This window comes from Sardina pilchardus, chromosome 14 (assembly GCF_963854185.1).
Source record: "Sardina pilchardus chromosome 14, fSarPil1.1, whole genome shotgun sequence".
NCBI lineage: Eukaryota > Metazoa > Chordata > Actinopteri > Clupeiformes > Clupeidae > Sardina > Sardina pilchardus.
In genome coordinates this window covers 6,911,465-6,932,944 of record NC_085007.1, presented here as the reverse complement: position 1 = coordinate 6,932,944, position 21,480 = coordinate 6,911,465, and the positions used below count along the sequence as shown (strand labels likewise).

Here is a 21,480-nt window from a genome sequence, read left to right as displayed (position 1 = left end):
GAATGAAGCCTTACAGCTCTTCTATAAGGAGGTTTGTCACTAAACCACATACTTGGAATACCCCCCTGTAATTTCTGATTATCTGAACTCTGTGACATGAAGTTTTTTAATTGGTTGAATTGAACATGAACTGATTCAATTAGCTTAGTGGAACAACATGGACTGATTTGATTTGTAGAAATGAACAACATGAACTAATTTGAGCGGCTGGACTGATCATCATCAACTGATTTGATTGGTTGCCCTTGTCCTTCAGGTGGTCATTAACCCCAACTATGAGGTGGCTGAGTCGGACTACACCAACAACATCATGAAGTGCAAATGTCGATATGACGGCTACAGAATATGGACGTACCAGTGCCATATAGGTAGGTCCTGCCACTGATCTGGGTATTGGTCTACTATTGACCTACAAGTGAAAATGCTCTTTTCCCCTTTAAAATGTCCCCGTTTGTACAGTCTACACCTGAGGTATTGTGGGTGATGTAGTTTTTTCCCCCGTTTATTGAGGGTAGTTGTTGAAGGCTGTTGTCTGTTTTCTCAGGTGGATCACTAAGCACTGACATGGATGACAGTCAGTACCCTGGACTTACGAACAACCAGCTTTCATACAGGTAGAGAAACACGCCTGGACCAGCTGAAGGAGAGATCGGAGAGAACTATCGGAAAACGAGTCCCTTGAAATGACCGGTGCAACTGCAGACATCAAGAGCATTCCCAACCACTAGAGGGACTGTGTTACAATCGTTGTGGTGCTAAATATGGATGAAATGTTATTTGAGACTCTACGACCTTACCCCCTTTTGAACAATATGTGGACACTTATAACAAAACAAGCGAAGTGAATGTATGTGCTGTACGTGTATGTGAGTGTGTGTATATGTGTCAGTGTGTGAGTGAATGTGTGTGTTTGTTACCTGAAAATGGGTGCTATCTCGTATCTAAATTCCACGTTTGGAGTTGCATTGCCTTATTTAAGAGACGTTGGTTGACCTCTTCATCTGAGGGGTCACGTTGGTTGACCTCTTCATCTGAGGGGTCACCCCCCCTTTTGCACCTGCCAGTGTGATGATAGACCTTCCTCTGAATGTTCGGCTCCATGGCTAAGACCAAAGAAACAGCAGGGATACACTCCCACACCATGGCCCCAGACACCACTAAGCACTGGAGAATCATCTATGATATGATGTTAACATCAGAGATGTCAGAGATCATACCATTCTTCTTTTTTTTATTATTTTAAATACATTCATATTTCTGCATTAGTTTGCCTTTTTGTCATTGTACGCAGCATAGATCGTCATCATAATCGCTCTCATCCTCCCTACAGCTGTGGCTCGGTAGGCTCCCAGCGCTCAACCCTTAAGCCTCCTCGTCCTGTTTCATGTTATTCCTAGTTCTTCTTTTCTACAACGAGCATGCCAAGTTAACTTATTGACATCAGTCAGGGATTTTGAGTATTTTTGTTTTGTTTGTTTCTCCTGTAGAGATGACAGGAAGTGAAACCACCTCACCTTGTTATGTATACATTCTGTGGGTCGTGTCGTCGTGCACCTGGGCCCTCCGTTTTGGAGGGGGCCTTTCGCCCTGCGACCAGTTGAATGGTCGTGATAAATCGTGACGCGTTGCACGGAGTGTGTATGCTTGAATGGGATGACGAGAAGGTGGAATCCCATTGTGCTTCATGTACTGTTTTCTGTAATAAAAGTGAAAATGTTTGCATTCCTTATTGAATGGTACGTATATGCCAGAGACCACAATGGTAACATGTCCCTTGAAGGTTGACTTGTGTGGGTGCTAACTGTCTCAAAGCACTTTACTACAGAGCCCAGAGTCTAAACCAAAGATCCTTAAATATTGATGCTCCGCTTTAACCCTCTCTGTCTAAACGTAGAGACCTAGAGAAGCACTACCGTAATTTCCCGACTATTTGCCGCGGCTTCTACATTGATTTTGCTAAATTTCTTCAGCTATGAGGTTAATACAGGGAGGCAGTTAATATGGTGTTAATATGGTTTTGTTTCTTTTAACTTAGCAGAAAACACTGCCCTAGGGCTTATACACAATGCGGCTTATATGCAGGAAATTACTGTAATGTGACGGTGTGGTAAAAACTATGGCAAGGGGAGTATCTGAATCAGCTATGAAGCAAAGAACACCATGACTGACAGTTTTTCTATTTTAAGGTCAGAAGCCTGTTTCAAAAAAACATATAGTATGCCATGGCAAAGTATTTCATACTACTACGAGATACTATGTCATAATGATCATTTTTACTTACAGTATATTCTTATAAGGAGTTCCTCGGTCTTAGTAATGACAAGTCATAATTTTGAGGAATGTTCTAATCATTATATAGCATACAAAACCATTATTATGATGTGATAACTGACATAATGGATCATAATTATAAGCTTTTTCATTAGTTTAACATGCTGTGTGACTGATTTTTTTTTTTTTTTTTAATTAAGTGGCAGAATTGGGCTTCTATGGCAATAAGACCATGCAACAGCATAGTGAAGTAAAATTAAAATGATTGGTAATTAGTAGACCCTTTTATCCAGAGCAACACAGACGCACGATGAGTTAGGGGATTGAGCCCAGGCCAAATGAGTCAAGCAGCGATATGCGACACACACACACACACACACACACACACACACACACACACACACACTGGTGTTTCAGTATGGTTGCACAGCTAATAAGTATGTCCTTGTGTGAAAATATCAGACATACAATTAAAAATTGAATATGTTCTTTATTTTACTGTACAAAATAACAACATAAAAATACTTTGTTACACAAAAGACTGAACAAAATCAATTAGTGTAGTTGCTAGAAGGGGAGGAAGTACTGTGCGACAAATTGCGTTTGTGTGAATTATGCGGTCCATCTAATATCCATTCTGCAAGTTTATTTGTCAAGTTTCCAGGGAAATGGGTGGGACTCCTTCCAGGCTGAGGATAAGGGGATGCCTGTGTTCTTTGTTTTCAATTTTTTTTTTTTTACACACAAGCAAGCCAAAATGTAACACTTTTTATGGAAATACACAAAGTAAACAAACAAATAATTCCCATTTGACTCTGAAAAAATAATAAAAAAGTCAAATCTTAAAGAAACAAATAAAAAAGAAAAAAAATGTTTTCCAGTTGAAATGATGCCTTTATCAATCAAGCTAATTATGGTTTAAAAACACAATACCAGTCGGTTAGGTGTGACAATTGCGACATTCTGCTTTTGCAGGAGGAGAAACCTAACAATAAAAATGTCATTAGTTGCATCTCTGAATTAATTACTTCCTGATCAGAAGGGATGCCAGCACACACACACACACACGCACACACACACACACACACACACACCTTTCAAAAGTAGATCTACATTTTGGCAGAGCTTCCAGAACGACTAGAAACGTTAAAAGTGCAAACACCTTGAGGTTATGTTTTTGAAGGTTATGAAAGATCATTGTTCTACAAAGAGATGTCTTTTGGCAGTCTGAGCCATCACTGTGGTGTTAGCTATACAGGTATATTGCTGTTTAAAACAGAAGTGACTAAATTGCAGGTTTCTAATTTGTCAGAAGTAACAGTAACAGTATATGTCCTATGAAATCTATATGTGGATTGTGGTGGGAATATGTACACACCTAATGGAGCTAGTCCGGAAGTACAATAACAACAACAAAACAAAACAAACAAAAAAAAAATGTTTGGACGGCTTACATTTACAATAGGGGATGACTGAAAACGTCAGTTTGAAGGAGATCACAGAGTTATTCTTATATAGTTATACGAGAGATTCTATTAGTGTCACAGTCCAGATGGGGCAATCCTGTTAAAAAACACACACACACACACACACACACACACACACACACATATACACACAAGAACAGAACAATGATGGCAGTCAGTGTCACCAAAGATAACTCACACACACTTGTGAGACTAAAACTTCATGCTAGTCATTATGAAACAGGATTAAGATCATGAAGACATCTCGTCTATTCCAGGTTCTCTCAGAGGGAACCAGTCACGAGGTGGACAGATACGGGACAGGTGTGTAAAGGGTCTCACCTGTGTGGGTGTGTAGATTGGGGGACAGGTGAGTGAGAGGTATCACCTGTACAGGTGGACAGATACGGAACAGGTGTGTAAAGGGTCTCACCTGTGTAGGTGTGTAGACTGGGGGACAGGTGTGTGATGAGTCTCACCTGTACAGGTGTATCAGAAGCGTTTGCCTCTGGTTCCCCCGCGCTGCAGTCCCAGGGCTCGGGTCACCATGCGGCGCGCTACTGCCGTGTCCGTGCGCGGCCGCTCCTTCACCGGTTGGATGAACTCTGGACCACCAGGAGGAAGAGGAGGAAGAGGAGGAAGAGGAGAAGAGGGAGTAGAGAGAGGGAAGGAAGGGTTAAGCTTCCCTTAGTTTTATTCAGAAAAACCTTTACTACTGTAATTTCTCAACTATTAGCCGCAGCATATACTGTACATTGATTTTGCAAAATGTCTTCAGCTATGTGGTTAATACACAGGGGAAATTAATATGGTATTAATATGGTTTTGCTTCTTTTAACTTGCACAAAATACTGTCCTGCGGCTTATACACAGGAAATTACTGAAAAGCTTTAATATGTTCTGTAGTTAAGTTAAGTTAAGTAGTAGTGAAATGTATATCTGAAGTGCTTTGGGTTGCACTCCACAAAAATGTGCTATATAAATAAAAGTGACTTGACTTGGCTTGACTTTTAAAGGAAATAAAATTCACCGGCACCATCATCAGCATTAACAAATAAAACAAAACAGAGCATTTCGGATAAATCCAGAAATAAAAGGCGAATTGCTGTGAGAATGGTTTATAATCGGTCACTTGAGCTGGACCAGTATACAAAGACACAAGGTGGCATGTCAGGGTCACTCAATCTATACAAATCACCAGTGATGAGGTATGTCACGGTTACTCAAACTATACAGGTAACCTATACTTGAGCATGATCGGTAACAGACAAGGTGTTTGTAAGTCTGAAAGGTTGGTGTGTGTGAGCGGTAACGGTTAAAGTGTGTGTGTAAGCGTGAATGGCTGGGTCGTTGCAGGAGCAGATACCTGCTCGCCTGACGGCTTTCCCTTTGGACTTCTTGCTGGCTTTTGAGAGAGGGCGGGTCTTCAGTAGGGGGTGTCTGATGGACAGGGCCTGTGCAGCTAAACACCAATCAACATCCACTTACAGACATCAATCACCAATCAGCATCCACTTGCAGATAAGCACCAATCATCAATTTACAGAAATTAAGCACCAATCTTTAAAAAAAGAGAATTAAGCCAAATCTTCATATAAGCCATCTCTGACAGGATCATGTGATCTTTGGTGCTATTTGGGCGAAGAAATACTTTTGCAAATACCTAAGCAATGTAAAAAATGAAACTTGCACCAATGCACATCAACAACTGCTTTTTTCTTATATACTTCAATAACTTTGAATGTTAGAAGACTGAAGTGATGCAGCACAAGACTGGAGATTTAGCTGCAACTATAATCCTGTGCTATGATTAATTTACTTTAGCAAAGCCAGAAACAAGGGCTCGTACACACACCACTGCTGAGATGTGCTCATACATACCTGCTGTTTCGTTTGAGAATACGCCGAGTGCATGCGTGTTGTCCACCCACTTGATCTTCATGCCCCCACCACTGCATTAGACAGAGAGACACACAGGTTAATTTATGTGTGCATACCGTCATTTCCCAATTATTAACAGCGGCTCATACATTGACTTGACTTCACTAACTTTCTTCAGCTATGAGGTTAATACACGGGGGCAGTTAATATGGTATCAATATGGTTTCTTTTAACTTGCATAGAATAGAATACAGTAATTTCCCGCATATAAGCTGCATTGTGTATAAGCCACAGAACAGTGTTTTATGCAAGTTTAAAGAAACAAAACCATATTAACACCATATTAACTGCCTCCCAGTATTAACCTCATAGCTGAAGAAATTTTGCGAAATCAATGTATAAGCCGCGGTTAATAGTCGGAAAATTACAGTACTGTCCTGCGGCTGATACACAATGCGGCTAACACACAGGAAATCACTGTATGCAATGCACCTACTACAGTGAAGAGCCACACCAAAAGTTACTAAACATGATTTTAGCCCTTTGCAGACTGCACAGAACAGTCCATTTTTTCTATACTCGATGCCCTTGTGGCACAAAAAGGCTTATTGCTTATTATAAATTCACAAAAAACATGGAAGTCTGTTTTTAAAGACCTGCTGTGCAAACATAACCCACGCAACATACATGTATCCACAGAAGTATAATCCTTTGACTACAGGCTTGAGTATCTACACCCGGGTCCAGAAAGCAAAAATGGAAAAAAAAGTACTAGAATATTCTACAGGTGGAGCGAACATTCTATTACCTGTAATCAGTGAATGCGTCCATCAGGTCATCGGTTTTAAACATGGCGGGGAAGTCATAGATCTCAATGACGTGGGAGAAGTCTTCCTCATTGAGCCACACGTTCTCAAAGGTGGAGTAATCATGCTGTACTGGCTCAATGCTGATGTCTTCCTCGGTCAGCTTTGACATGATCTAAGGAATAGAAATACATAGCAGCAATGACCATCTACAATGTGTGTAAAAGATAGCCATTGACATGGGCAATGCTCTGCACTAAAAGCTTTGGTGCAACAGTTATATCTAAATCAATTCATTTGTATTTCAAGATTGTTCAGATTGCACTTTTTTTTTCATGTTCACTTTTAGTCAGCACCACTAAGTGAAATACATTTTTCATACAAATGCTGGGTCAGCTGAAAACTTATGGGAAAGTGACAGAAAGTGACGCTACACTCTTGTCGGCGTACTTGTGCAGAGCATTCCAGAGAACAGACACCAAACAGCCTAGCCTGGGTATTCCCACCCTGCCTTGCGCGGTGATTTCATTCACGCTGCTAAGGCAGTCTGGAAACTAACGCCCTATTTTTTTGCCTGAGATAGGGGACAAATCACAGAACAGGGGGGAAAGCAAGACGATGATGAGCTATGCACAGACACATTTGATAGACATCCGTGGAGCCCAATGAACGGATCTGGGCATTTTTTCAAATACGAGAAAATGAACGTCTGGTTGCCAGACCAGGGGTCCCTCTCAACATGCCTCCTCGATCCTCGTTCTTTATGTAGATCAGTGAGGATCGAGGCCCGAGGAGCGAGGGAGGACGTATAAACGCTGCATGAGAGGCACCTCAGGTCTCATTTGAGAAGTGGTAGGCGCTAGCCAGGCTACAAACAGCTCCTAAAATATCCATGTATTCTGGATTTCCTCCCTGTTGCTGCTAAGAAAACTGACAGCAAATACGCACCTCCTGGGCCAGGTCTCCGGCTATGCTCTCTCTGTCACTGGAGGCGATGGAAGGAGGTGCGCCTGTGCTGCTGCTGCTGCTGCTCCTAACGCTCGCATCTTCCTCCTCCTCCTCTTCTTCCTCCTCCACCTCTTGCTCCTCATCCGCCTGGTCGTCCAGACTCATGCTGACGAAGTACGACACCGTCTGGTCCCACGCGGCCGGCCAGGGGCAGGGGTCGGAGCCCGGGCCCGACAGCTGCACAAAAAGTTCCTGACCGCCCGAATCGTCCAGCGGGTCCAGCGCTGCCGGGTTCTGGCCGGTCGGGTTCGTGGCGGCGGAGTCCGGGCAGGACTCGTCGGTGGTGCTGACGCTGAGGCTGGACGAGACGCTCTCTGCGCGCTCCGCGGAGGACGAGGAGGTCGTGACCCCTTGCTGACCTCCGCCGCCGCTGCGTTCCCTCAGTGCGCGTGGGACGTAGATGGCCTGGTCGGGACGACGGGACCCTCGGCCGCGCGAATGCCGCCGCTCCGATGACCCTCCTCCTCCGCCGGCTCGGCTGCTCTCCATTGGCTGATCGTACCAGCTGAGAGCAGCCTCACATGCACTGGAGTCCGTGCCCGTGTCCGTGTCGCTGTCGTCCTCAGATGGCAACCTGAGAAAGCAAATCAGAAAAGCAAATCAGAAAAACACATCAAAAACGGAACTTAAAACACACACACACACACACACACACACAAACACACACAACAGGTACTTATCTATCAGTTTACTGTATAAACACATCATCTAAGTACTTTTTACACTCCAAAATGACTTAATAAACAGGCTGCCTTCTGGAGTCATAAATGGACTCACTCACTCACATGATGGTCTAGTCTTGGGGACAAGTTCTTTAACCTCCAAATTACGTGGGCATAATTCCCAGTCACGATTAAATTAATTGTACATTCATCGGGACAGAAGGCATTACCTGAGGTGGGAAAAGCACACTACCACTCTACGGCACCAGCCTTGGCCGACAGAAAACGTGCTGAGGTTGAGGTGGTTCTCAACCGTTCTGTGGATCAAGTAGCGTAGTCGACTTGGAAGCGGTGGAAAGAGAAGGACACTGAACAAGACGAAAGAAATCAGTCACTGACAGAACTAACAGTTTAGCCATGATGTATGCCACACGGAAATGTCTCAAAAACCCAACATGACAGACGAACAAGTGCTCATCAACACTGTCCAGATTTCTTCTCTTCCTAAACCGAGTAAACTATGTTTGGAACCACTAATCATTCAATTACATTTTAATCACCTTTATCAATCCTAAAACTACTTTTACAAGTTTTGATTGGCCAACCACACTGCTCGGAAAGACCACCTGTATCTCTACATTACAACAGCGTAAAATTCTGCACACAAGTTATCCACCAGTTGCATTGCAGTAAAGTTGCACAGCCTAGCAACGACATGTGGTCAAAAGTAATCACTTAAATACATAATTGTCGTTCACGTTAAACATCAACTTCCACACTAGACCTGTGCTAACTTGTTTGTTAACTTTAACCGTTATGTGGTTATAGTGCCACTGCCGAGTTACCTCTTCAGGTCGTCTCTTTGTAGAAAGGCATCCAGCTCGTCGAGCACCGTATGCACAAATACATTTTCTTGCTTTGGGAGGTAGCAGCCATCAACAGAGGGAAACGCCAGTGTGCCCGCAGAGTTGGATTCTTTAAAAGCAAAATTAGAGAAAATACCGCATCGGGTTAACGATACTTGACAGCCATGCATGTAGGTTTGGTAAAGTTGCATGTATGACAGTAGTCATTTAGCGTCGCTGAACTTCTGCTAAATCCCTGCTAACAAACAATCATATTAGCACAGCACCACTTGCTCGCCAAGGTATCGATAATGGTTAACAAATTGGGTGTCACGTAGGATTTAAATGAATGTTGTTGTTAAGCAGTTGAGTAACATTACCGTTAATCACTATCATAACGATGTTATGACAGCTAATGTTACCACATTGTATACAAACGAAGGAGAGACAAGTATTAACAATGCAATACTAACATGCTGTAGTACCTTTAACTGAAATAACGTGATGGCTTTATCATCGTCTAATATCAACCTGTTCAAACTAGCACTAGGTGCCATGAGTTAACTCAGAGGTGTGTCAGGTTAGGTTATCATAGCTAACCTAGCATAGTGCTAATTGTGTTAACCAGGCTAGGACTTTTATCACAATAATAATCATGTACAGTTTCAGCCAGAAAAAAAGCACAAGCCCTAGATGATGGTCTTACCTGAGAAAAGACGTTTGGGTGTGAAACAAAGTTGATCTACGAGTGTCGTTAATTGAAGTACAGCGATGTGGGCTACTTAGCACACAGGTATGGTTGGTACAGTTTGCTATTCGCTAGCAAGTGCTACAAGCTTGAGATTCCGGCGCATTTAGAATTTAACTCAATAGCGCCACTCACAGCAAGAGAAAGGAAGGACAGGTTATTTTGTCGAGGTTTCACATTTTACCAGCTCAACTATTTTGAGGAGATCATAATTAGTAATTCTCAAAACTGTTTCTTCCAACTCCATATCTCTATCACTTGTGCATATCATTGAAGCAGTTTCCGCAAGTGTTCAAATGTGACTGCAACCTCTTTAGTGTTCAAATGTGGCTGCAACCTCTTTAGTGTACAAATGTGGCTGCAACCTCTTTAGTGTACAAATGTGACTGCAACCTCTTTAGCGTACAAATGTCCATAACTTCTTTATAGATAAAAAAGGGTTGTGCCATGTGCTGTGATTTTGGAATCCATTCACAAATACATATTTCATACAACTGAAAAGCACTCAGTCTGATACTTAGTTGTTTTAATATAATATATTTTCTTTATTAGATGTAATACATCTCATGAAGGGTTTTAGTAATATAGTGGTACAAAAAATAGCATATGAAAGCATTTATAATAAAGACATCTGACCCTTACATCTGAATCATGCATGATTCGTTATCGATATTTTAGTAGTACAATAGAAGGCATATAAAAACTTTACAGAAGTATCTGACCCTGCCACCAGATTCAGGCATAATTCTTCTGTTGCCAACTGATATTCCAACCATAGACTTCTTATATAGAACATGACAGCGTAGCAGCATTCAGCTGTGTTCCATGGAATTGATGCAACCGAGCGCGACGCCATCTTGGAAAATATGGAGCTCTACATACAGTCTATGATTCAAACACTGGGCGTTTTAAAATCAAGTGTTAACACAATAAACTAATAACATATTAAAAAGAATTACGCTTAGAATGTAATGTAGTCTTGTAGTATAAACCAGCAGTAAAATCACTGTTTCTCTGGGAGTTAAAATCAAGAGTTACAGTGGGTATAGTAAGTATTCATACCCATGCTAAAGTTGACTAAAAAGAGGAATATAAAATCATCTTTTGAGAATTGATTGTAATGCCTTCATTCAAAAAATGAGTAAAAATCAAACCGCTAAGGACTCTAATTTTCTTTGTGATTGAAGAATGTATCGTAAATAGATAAATGTTCTTCCTTAAATACAGGGAGCATAAGTAATTGACCCCTATGTTAAATTCCCATAGGAGCAGGAGGATTTTTTATGCTCACTGAGCTCAATGCAAATCAAACTAGGCTAATAGGCTAACTGGAAAAAGCACCATGCCAGTCTCTAGCTATGGTGAAGGGTATGTGATGATGTGGGGCTATTTTAATTCCAAAGGCCAAGGGAACTTTATCAGGATGCATAATATCCTGGATCCATGAAATAGCTGGCCTTTAAAAATAAAAACATATTAAAAATCCTCCTGCTCCTATGGGAATTTAACATAGGGGTCAATTACTTATGCTCCCTGTATTTAAGGAAGAACATTTATTTACAGTTTTTCACAATTGCTAGAACACCTTTTTCAGAACTCTTTACCTTTTTCTCAAAACTGTGAACACAAAACTCATTTCTCAAACTACATTCTCGAAACCCTTCAATCTTGTTGCAAAACTGAACAATCACCTCAAAACACTTTTAACTTTGCTCAAAACTAACTAATGGTCTCAAATCATTGAACACATCAGGCAAAATTACACTCCTTCAGAACAGTGATAAGACAATACACCAAACAATGGAAGACACAGTTTTCAGGGCAGGGTTTATGGCTCCTGGAGGAATTGTATTCATTCTAATTTGAAAAATAAAATATCACAATGAAAATAAAGAATAAGGACTTATATCACTCCCTATATGCTCTAGCCTAAATGAAGATATAAATCAATAGTTTTGTAAGTGAACAGAAAGACAGGCCAATTCTTTACTGAATATGATTTGTACTGTGATGCCACAGACTCTGATAGTACTGTAAGTATGCAATACTGTAATATTGTATTGTGCCTAAATTTAGACTTACTTGGACATACTGATAACTCAGCTCTTTCACTCTCTCAGAGTTGAGCTCAAAGGGTAGTAAGTGTGTAACAGTGGATGTTCAGTGATTACTGTACTGTATGATAATGGACATTTACGCTATTTCTCTTCTGTTGTCTGAATCTTTGGATTATTGACGCCACAGAGAAACCACTGATGTTGGGTTGGACCATGAATTCCTGCTTCTCTCATTGGCATTCCATGAACCAGAACATGGTCAATGATTGTTGCCCAAATATCATCATTTACAGTATTGCAACTCTTGGGACTCTCTGTCTTTCTCTTCATCCTCTTCCTCCTACCTGCACCCTCCTCTTCCTTGTACCCCACTTCTACTGTAACACACACTTGTTGTCCCCTGCGTCTCTGTCAACTCTGAACTGACTTATATTGGTTGTCACATCATTAGACAGAAGTGTTATCAATTTTGAGTGGTAGTGTTCAAATGGAGACAACTGTGCACTAATTGTGCTCAACTTCTGCGTTGTTTGGTTATCAATATAATTAAGAAGTGCATCAGAATGCACAATGTGTTCACAGTTTTGCAAAAAGGGTTAATGAGTTTGGTAAAATGGGTGAAAGTGGGTAAAAGTAGTCTATGGTTTTGCCAAAAAAGGGAATAATTCAATAAATGTGTTCAGGCATTTGAGAATTTGATTCAGAGAATGGGGTTTAGTGTTTGAGCAACTGTGAAAAACTGTATTTACGATACATTCTTCAGTCACAAAGAAAATTAGTGTCCTTAGCGGTTTGATTTTTACTCATTTTTTTAATTAAAGCATTACAATCAATTCTCTAAAGATGATTTTATATTCCTCTTTTTAGTCAACTTTAGCATGGGTATGAATACTTACTATACCCACTGTACATAATGAACTAGATCTTCTCCACTCCCCTCCACAAGGGGGCGCTGGCCCCCTCAGACCGCCCATCACCCCTCCTGCTCTTGGCCCGGCGTCTCTGCTTGGCCTCGGTCAGGGCGTAGTACCTGGCAAACTTGTTGACGAGGACAGGAATGGGCAGGGCAATGAAGAAGACTCCTGTAACGGCGCACAGACTGCCAACCACCATACCACGCCACGTGGTTGGATACATGTCTCCGTACCCCACGGTCGTCATGGTGACCACTGCCCACCATAAAGCCCCAGAAATGCTATGGAACTGTGTGTCTTCTTCCTCTTTCTCTGTGTAGAAGGCCAGGGTGGAGAATACGAGGAGGAAGGCGGAGAGCGCCACGGCCAGGCTGAAGAGCTCACAGGCGCTGGCACGCAGAGAGTGGACCAGCGCCCGAACGCCCGCCACGCGTCGCGTCAACTTAAAGATCCGCAGGAGTCGGAGGCAGCGTGGAACCATGAGCAGGAAGTACATTTCATGGATCGACCAGCCCAAAATAAACACCACGTAGAAGGGCATGATGGCCATGAAGTCAATGATGTTCAAGACGTTCAGGATGAACTTCAACTTCTCCGGGCAGCTGATGATGCGAATCAAGAACTCAAAGGTGAACCAGACGACGCAGAGAATCTCTATTATCATCAAGGCACCGCTAATTTGAATGTTCAGAGCCATATCAGCATCCATATAATCTTCGTCATGCTCTAAATAGGTTTCATTTCTATCTTCTGGCCCAGAGATGTGCTGGAATTGGCTGTGGGTCGCCAGGCAGAAACAAACAATGGACATCAGGATGAAGAGCAGGGAGAGAAGGCCGATGATCTGTCAGAGGAAAGGAGAAGAACACATGACATTCCCCTGCATCCAAACAAGTAAACATCAACACAGGAATCTTGCACTAGGCAAGTTAAGAAGCCAATATTGAAATATAAATGATATGGAGTGGTTCAAATCATTTAGTCCTTCTGTAAGGACATGTGGGGAGCCACTCGGTGGTGAAGGTGTGTTGTGTCGGCTGTAGTAGAAAGATAGGAGCCTCTTCTGTAAGTTTGATGACCAAACAGCTGTTTAACTGTAAAATGTTTTGTAATTACTGTAGTCTACTCATCAGACATCAGAAAACTCATTAACCAAAAGATATGTGACAGATGAAAAGAGAGAAGTAGGCTACATGGAAATATGGACTACAGCAATTAGAAAGAACAAACCATGGCTGCTACAGATGAATGGGGGTCATCAAAGAGGGCCCACATTTTCGGCATGCAAGCTTTTGTCTGCACCCTCCCGGGTCCCCCCACCAGGGAGTCGTAGTCTGGGGGTCCCTCATCCGGCTCGAACGCAGCCAACGCCTCTTCTTCATCCCGATGCTGTCGGAAGTTCTTCCAGCAACATGGCTCCACGTCGGTTTCACTGACTCCCCAGAAGGAAAGCTCCTCCTCAAACGATTGACCGCACACGTCTGCCGGGCAGTGCAGTTTCCCGGTGCGGTAGTAGTTTAAGATGGGGGCGAATGCTTTCGGGTCCCGGTCGAAGAAAAACTCAGTGGTCGGGTGTTTCAGTGGGTCAGCACTGACGAGGTTGGCCAGGCGTGTGCCAGGGATGCACATGAGGGTGCTCTTGTGTGTTTCATGTCGCACACCACCAATGTTAACTACAATCCTGTCTGCATCAGAGCCTGCGGGAGCAACTTGCATTGGGTAAGCCGGTGGGCTGGAAGCACTGAACATTTTGTGCTTTGATGAAATCCTTGAGGCTGTCCAATTTTATTGCCTGTTTTACAAACAATGGATAGAGTTAGTGATATTGGTACTGGAAGAAATGTATCTATATTTTACATTTCATATGTGTATCTGTCCTTCCCATGACTACACACGGTGACAATTACATGGTTATCTCCAAGCTGGACAACTGTAATTCACAGTTAGCTGGCCTATCTGCTTGAGTCTTACGATGGTTAGAACTCATTCAGAATGCTGCCGCACATCAGAGTCTTCAGAAGAGGACACATGTAACTCCTCTCCTGATTACTCTCCACTAGCTCCCTCTGGTGGCCAGAATTAAATTGAAATATCTTACTTTGGCCTATAGGACACTGACTTAATCTGATCCCTGTTATTTTACTTCAATGATCAAGATGTACATCCCCAACAAGACTCTTGTCATCAGTGGTTCCATGTTGTTGGAATTAATTGCCCTGTACTGATGCAATAGTTTTGGATCTTTTAAGAGGAGTCTAACGGCAAATCTGTTCAACATTCATGTGATTGATTGAATGAGCATCATTGTTTATTTGCTATTCTCCTTTATTTTCATTAGGCTATTATTGAATAGACATTGTTGTTTATTGTTGCTATTCTCAGTAATGTAGTCTGGCTGCTCATTGTTAAATTAATTATTGTATTGTTTTATTTGTATGTCGCTTTGGACAAAATGCAAATCTAGTTATGTCAATGCTCCCTCTCTCTCTCCCACTCTCAAATCAAATCTACATTGATAATTCAGCTATTTAATTAAAATTGATTGATAATTTACATACAAAATGTAAAAAAAATGAGTATAAACTCATCAATATATCATAAACATGCAAGTTACAACTTTTCTCTTGATTGATGGCAGGCCATACTATAATCTGCAGCTAGACATGAGCAGTTTGTTTACTCTCCTAACAATATATATATTTTCATTTGTGGAGATAGATTTTCAAATTCTGTTATTTGCTTTTTGAATTCAGCAAAAAATGAATCCCTTATACAAGTAGGTGCATATCTAATACAATTAAGAAGAATTTTCTACCTAATTTATACAGAGACTACAGTTCCTCATATGTCACCCATGTCTGCTTATGTCTGCCCATTTCTATGTATAGCTAGGTTATGGTCACTGATTCTATACTGTTACGGCCCGAGCGCTTGGTCTTAGCCCCGCCCATTGGCGCTGACGTGCCTGGGTGCTGGTTTCCTCTCTCTTCCTCTGTGTGCCCAGGTGTGCCCAGGTGTGCCCAGGTGGGCCTGATTGGAGGCGCATATAAGACCAGCTCCGTCTGCGCCTGTGGCGGCACTCCTCCTACCGGCTTGGCTATGATTCTGTGTCGTTACCCTTTGTTTCCCTGTACAGACTAACACCTCATTTTTACGTATTTGCCATGACACTGATTGGCACTACACTCTTTTAATTACTCTTTAATGTTAGTTTCTGTTAACTTTACGTAATAAATTAATTTATTGTTATTTGAGACCTTGAAAAAGTTATCCACGCCTTTATAACAACACGGCTGGATTATTGCAACTCCCTTTACCTTGGTCTCCCCCAATCTTCACTCAGACGCCTGCAGTTGGTCCAAAATTCAGCTGCACGCCTCTTAACTGGCACCAGGAGACGTGAGCACATCATGCCCATTCTAGCCTCCCTACACTGGCTCCCAGTTCTTTTTAGGGTCCAGTTTAAAGTTTTATTATTTGTTTTTAAGGCACTAAATGGGCTGGCCCCAGCGTACATCACCAACCTTGTACAGCTCCACTCTACCCAAAGGTCCCTTCGTTCCACCAATAAAGGGCTCCTACATGTGCCGCGTTCACGGCTCAAACAGCGGGGCGACAGAGCCTTTGCTGTTGCTGCCCCACGTCTGTGGAACCAGCTCCCCCTGGATATTAGATCCGCCCCCTCCATCTCTGCCTTCAAATCCAGGCTAAAAACCCACCTGTACTCCCTGGCCTTTCCTGTCCCCTAATCCTGTACTTCTGTTTCTTCTCTATATGTTCTGTGTTGTGTGCCCTGTCCTGTCTTGAATGTTATTATTTCACTATCTATGTTTTAGCAAATGTTCTTTGTATTACTTTGTATTATTTTGTGTCCTTTTTAGTCTTTCACTGTACAGCACTTTGGTCAGCTTATGCTGTGTGTAAATGTGCTTTATAAATAAATTTTACTTACTTACTTACTATTTCAATCTTGGGTTGGTCTCCCCTTTGACAATGGACATACTTGAGCCAGTATGTTATAATACTTTGTCACTGTTGTTCTTTTATTTCTGTCTTTGATGTAATTTAAATATGGGGCTATACAGTCATTTCTGTTCAGGCTTCTAGTTTGTCATTTGTTTTTAATTTCTTCCTTCCAGAATTTAAGGTTTGATAATAGAGTCCATTTAGGAGAATTTAGTTGGTGGATTGAATCTATAAAGCTTTTTTTTTAAATTATTATTAAGAAATGTCCTTCATGCTTTTTCAGACAGGTCTTTTGATGCCAGATTAAACCTTCCTGATGATGTTATTGTAAGTCCTAAATAGTTATAATGTGATACTTGCTTTATGGCTGTTTCTCCAATTTTAAAATCGGTTTCCTCTCTAGATTTCTTTTGAAAACCTTTTATTTTTGTTTTGTCAGAGTTAATTGGTAATGGCCCAATTTTACTATATTGAGAACATCAAGACTCTCTTGCAGGCCCTCTTGGATGGCGATAGCAGTACCATGTCATCTGCAAAGAGAAGGCATTTTGTGCCTGCGCTGTCAAGTCCAAGTCCTGGACAAGTTGTTTGGTTGATTGCTATAGCTAGTCCATTGATGAATATATTTAAGCATTATCGCACGAGTGGGAGTGGTGTTGTTGGCCTATATCGCCACGGCTGTGGTTCGCCGTAGGCACGAAGCCAAAGGCTGTGGTGATAAATCCCAACCTTGTCTAACTCCACTACCCTGTTTAAAGAACTGTTATATTGTTGTTAATTCTAATACAACATGTATTTCTTTGGTATAGGCCTATGTATTTTATTATAGAGTAGGCATTGCCTTTTATACCACACTCTACATTAAAAAGGCCATTTTAAAATCAACAAAGCATGCATAGATCTTTCCTTTACTTGTTTTTTGTACATATTGTTCAATAAGTGAGTGGAGGGTAGATGTGGCCAGTAGTTCTAAAGTCGGGAAGGAAGCATACCAAGAATGCTGGTCAAGCATATCCCTAGTTATCTGGGTCCATTTTATCACCATTTTTATATACTGGTGGTATCAGTCCTTGACTCCACACTTCAGGAAAATATCCTGCTTTCATAATCAGGTTGAACAGTTCGCTTAGTCTCGCTGGTGTGTAGCCTACTGTATTTTAACAGTTCTGAGGAGATGTTGTCAATTCCACAGGCTTTTCCTGTTTTAGAGATTTATTTTTTTTAAATTTAGCTCTGATTATTTAATTAGGCTGTCCAGATCGTTGTCATATGAACCAGTATTTCTTTTTGGGGGGTGATTTTCTCTAAAAAAAAAAAAAAAAAAAAATGTGTAAAGCTCCTCAAAATGTTGTTTCCATATATTTCCATTTGTTATAGATGGTGAGGTTTTTGAGGTGTCTATTTGGTGCCATATTTTCCAAAAGGAGTTCTTGTCAATGACCTCCTCAATCTGTTTAAGCTGGTATGACATTTATTTAGCTTTTTTTGACCTCAGAAGGGATTTATATATTTTTCAGAGCTAAGTATTTCAAGCATAATTCTTGATTCATAGGGTCCCTGTGTTTCTCATTTGAAAGTGTTCTTCAGTCATGCTTTGCCCTAAAGCACTCATGATCAAACCACTTTTCCCTTGAGCATTTTTTCTTTCTTTGTTTTCTAATTGTATGATACCTGACATGTGGGTTATTTTAAAGCATATTTTAATAATATCGCCACTCAATACGACCGCTTGATCTCTGCAAATGTCTCCGCTGTCTGTGTTATTTAAATGCTGGTTAATTTCACAAATGCCCGTTTCCACTGCCGAGCTAGCCCTAAAGTGAAATGCATAGGCCTACTTGCGAATGCATTATTTCTTTCCTTTTTTTAAAGGGGGGTTGGGTAGCCTGGTCGTACCAAACCCTCGTAGGCTAGGCTGCTAATACAATTGAGCGGAATCTTACGGAGGGCTATGGCCGGCTAGGGATGGGGTGGCTCAACCCCCAATCGTAGGCTACGCCTCTATATCCTCCTCATATTACTAAAATGACTCTCTCGCTCGCATTCTCTCTCTCTCTCTCCACGACGTGACGGCTTGTAGACTATTGCCAATGTCTCCGCTATATACATTTCACTCGGTGCATTGTAGTGTAGGCTACAACGAAAGTTGGATTAGCTGCATGTTGCTTAGTTTTATAGCTCTGCCTCCGTCACAAATAGTTGAAGAAAGAAATCGCATGCAAATCTTGGCTTCGAGAGGGTATCTAACCTTTTGAAATGTTACCCAATGATTTAATGTCACACAATAGAAAAAAATATTGGAAGATGCCTGTTAAAGAGACCCTATGCAACTTTTTCAGTCATAAAATCGCTTAGAAATCGTTGTTTTGCTTGACTGGCCAGTTTTATCGAAAACAGTCACCTCCCGCCCCTAGTGTCCCTCTCCGCTATTACAACCTTGCAACTTTCTGATAAACGATCGTTTGCTGTTTACATCTGGAAGTCAGAGACGCGAAAGGAACAAGAAGAACCACGCTTGCAATTTATATATTTATATATAGCCTATATATGTATAAATATACAAAAGCTGTCGGGGAAGCTCTGCAGAGAAATATGCAAGCATAAAACGAGCGAAATCGAAAAACGAAACCGAAACCAGAGATGAAATCGCCAATCCTGCATTATTCCTCTTTAATGTCTATATGAGGCTATGTTTTATTAAGGCGACGTGCCCGCAGACACCTCGAACATGCATCCCTTATCAAACACAACAAAACTCTATAGACGTTTGTTTTGTTTTGTTTGTTGTTGTGTCTTTGACTACCACGAGAAATTTACCAACTAATAGACCATAAAGTAAGCACATGCTTGCGTATTTATTATGTGTGTGTGTTTGTTTTCATCAAAACGGTTATAGGCTAACTCAAAAAGAGTTCTGAATCAACTCAAGCTTACCTTCCAATGATCCCGAAAACCACAGTGGATGAGAAAGAGCCTGCCGTTGAGGTGGTAAAAGACTAAAAAACGTGTCTGAGGCGCATGAAACTTTGAAACTTTAGCAGGTTCTGGTGGCCTACGAGGCAAGGATGTGGGTCTAATCCACTATTTGTGAATGAAGTAGCCCATCCCGGAAGAACGCGCACGCGAGAGAGGGAGGGAGGGAGAGAGGGAGAGAGAGAGAGAGAGAGAGAGAGAGAGAGAGAGAGAGAGAGAGAGAGAGAGAGAGAGAGAGAGAGAGAGAGAGAGAGCGAGCATTGACAGAACTACATTTGCATTCCTTGAAGGAGTACCGTTTAATATTAAAACAAAACACTGCCACCACTGCATTACAAAAACCAAGAGGGCATGATTTAATACATTACATTCATATATTAATAATACATTTTATTTAAAGCGCCTTTCATGACACCCAAGGTCACTTTACAGGGTTGCAAAATCATCACAGAGGTAAAAAAGAAAAGAAAAATGTTAAAGTCAGTTAGTCAGTCAGTCAGTCCATAAGCTTTCTTGAATAAATGTTTTCAGTCTACTTTTAAAGTTAGTAATTGAGTCAGAGTGTCTGATGTAGTCTGGCAGTGAATTCCATAGCTTGGGGGCGATGTAGCTGAAAGCCCTCTCTCCCAGGGTGCAGAGGTTCACATCAGGGACCCGTAGCAGGTCTGCTGAGGAGGATCTCAGAGGGCGGGCAGGAGTGTACACTTCCAGGAGGTCAGTGAGGTAGGGGCGTTGTTGTTTAGGGACTTGTATGCCAGGAGCAGGACCTTGAAATTGATTCTGTAGGCAACTGGAAGCCAGTGCAGCTGCATGAGCAATGGTGTTATATGGTTGATGGATTTGGAGCATGTTATAATTAATCCGCGCTGCAGAATTCTGGATTAGTTGGAGCCGGTGAAGTAGCTTATTTGGGATTCCAGACAAGATTGAATTACAGTAGTCAAGGCGGGAAGTCACATACGCATTGACTAGGACTTCTGCACTCTGCTGGGTGAGTGCTTGGCGGAGCCGTGCAATGTTCCTTAGATGGAAAAAGGCATTTCTTGATATGGTGTTTATGTTTGCACTGAACGAGATGGTATTGTCCAGTATGACACCAAGGCTCTTGACCTGTTTGGAGCAAGGGGTGGTGCTGCCATCTACACAGATGGTGAAGGGTTCCATCTTAGCAAGAGCTGATTTGGAGCCAACCAGTAGCAGCTCAGTCTTACTGCTATTCAGCTTCAGGTAATTTTGCGTCATCCACACGTTGATGTCATGGAGGCAGGCAGTGAGTGCAGCTGGCAGAAGAGTGGCAGTAGGTTTCACTGAAAAGTAGAGCTGGGTGTCATCAGCATAGCAGTGAAATTGAACACCATGTTGCCTGAGGATAGTGCCAAGTGGAAGAAGGTAGATGATGAACAACAGAGGGCCCAACACAGATCCCTGGGGCACCCCTCTTGTCACAGCAGTACTCTCGGATTTGCAGCTCAACATTTGTACGCACTGTGTTCTTCCAGAGAGATAGGAGGTGAACCACTGGTGAGCACTGCCACACACTCCGATATTAGCTAATTAGCTATAAACGTTCCAGTAGAACATGATGAGAGATCGTATCAAAGGCTGTGCTGAGATCAAGGAGAATCAGAATGGAAATAAGTCCATCATCAGCTGCACAGAGGAGATCATTGGTAATCTTAATCATGGCCGTTTCAGTACTGTGCATAGGACGAAATCCAGATTGGAATGGCTCAAAGAGATTATTGTCCTTCAGGTGATCCTGGAGTTGAGTCGCCACTATTTTCTCAAGCACTTTGGAGAGAAAGGGCAAGTTAGATATAGGCCTGTAGTTGTTGAGGTTGTTAGAATCCAATCCAGGTTTTTTCAGCGTTGGTCTGACAATA

At 41.9% G+C, this 21,480-nt stretch overlaps 3 protein-coding genes across 6 annotated transcripts in view; 1 reads left to right on the top strand and 2 right to left on the bottom strand.

Annotated features, from left to right (window-relative positions):
• The window catches only part of loxl2a (lysyl oxidase-like 2a), a 40,599-nt gene extending 38,877 nt beyond the window's left edge, over positions 1–1,722 (top strand). The window contains exons 13-14 of the mRNA XM_062554915.1: positions 257–368; positions 545–1,722. Of these exons, the coding sequence (XP_062410899.1) occupies positions 257–368; positions 545–618 (186 nt within the window). The 3' untranslated portion in view covers positions 619–1,722. The remainder of the gene's footprint in view (positions 1–256; positions 369–544) is intronic.
• Positions 1,723–2,741: 1,019 nt separating this feature from the next.
• r3hcc1 (R3H domain and coiled-coil containing 1) lies at positions 2,742–9,762 on the bottom strand. 3 transcript variants are annotated; one of them, XR_009941367.1, is made up of 9 exons: positions 9,646–9,762; positions 8,940–9,069; positions 8,325–8,462; positions 7,373–8,006; positions 6,427–6,599; positions 5,619–5,689; positions 5,104–5,199; positions 4,171–4,342; positions 2,742–3,834 (listed from the first exon to the last, which is right to left on the bottom strand). XR_009941367.1 is itself a non-coding variant. In XM_062554934.1 (9 exons), exons 4-8 carry the CDS (start codon positions 7,919–7,921, stop codon positions 4,230–4,232), a joined length of 1,002 nt encoding a protein of 333 aa, XP_062410918.1. In that variant the 5' UTR covers positions 7,922–8,006; positions 8,325–8,462; positions 8,940–9,069; positions 9,646–9,762; the 3' UTR covers positions 2,742–3,834; positions 4,217–4,229. The 3 variants fall into 3 exon arrangements, 2 of the variants coding, with proteins under 2 accessions (XP_062410918.1, XP_062410919.1); XM_062554934.1 differs by having other exon boundaries at positions 4,217–4,342; XM_062554935.1 differs by lacking the exons at positions 2,742–3,834; positions 8,940–9,069; positions 9,646–9,762 and adding an exon at positions 8,655–8,789 and having other exon boundaries at positions 3,864–4,342.
• A 452-nt stretch (positions 9,763–10,214) lies between these two features.
• LOC134101005 (potassium voltage-gated channel subfamily C member 1-like) lies at positions 10,215–19,715 on the bottom strand. Of its 2 annotated transcripts, XM_062554539.1 has the most exons (4): positions 19,559–19,715; positions 13,889–14,450; positions 12,656–13,502; positions 10,215–10,726 (listed from the first exon to the last, which is right to left on the bottom strand). In XM_062554539.1, exons 2-3 carry the CDS (start codon positions 14,405–14,407, stop codon positions 12,663–12,665), a joined length of 1,359 nt encoding a protein of 452 aa, XP_062410523.1. In that variant the 5' UTR covers positions 14,408–14,450; positions 19,559–19,715; the 3' UTR covers positions 10,215–10,726; positions 12,656–12,662. The 2 variants fall into 2 exon arrangements, with proteins under 2 accessions (XP_062410523.1, XP_062410522.1); XM_062554538.1 differs by lacking the exon at positions 10,215–10,726 and having other exon boundaries at positions 12,601–13,502.
• Between the last annotated feature and the right edge of the window lie 1,765 nt (positions 19,716–21,480).

Coding starts and splice junctions, on each gene's coding strand:
- r3hcc1 (XM_062554934.1), bottom strand. CDS start 7,921: ATGGAGAGCAGCCGAGCCGGCGGAGGAGGAGGGTCATCGGAGCGGCGG. Junction 6,600..7,372: donor CCGGAGACCTGGCCCAGGAG/GTGCGTATTTGC, acceptor TCTATTCCTTAG/ATCATGTCAAAGCTGACCGA. Junction 5,200..5,618: donor ATTCTCAAACGAAACAGCAG/GTATGTATGAGC, acceptor ATTGGTGTTTAG/CTGCACAGGCCCTGTCCATC.
- LOC134101005 (XM_062554539.1), bottom strand. CDS start 14,407: ATGTTCAGTGCTTCCAGCCCACCGGCTTACCCAATGCAAGTTGCTCCC. Junction 13,503..13,888: donor ATTCATCTGTAGCAGCCATG/GTTTGTTCTTTC, acceptor TTCCTCTGACAG/ATCATCGGCCTTCTCTCCCT.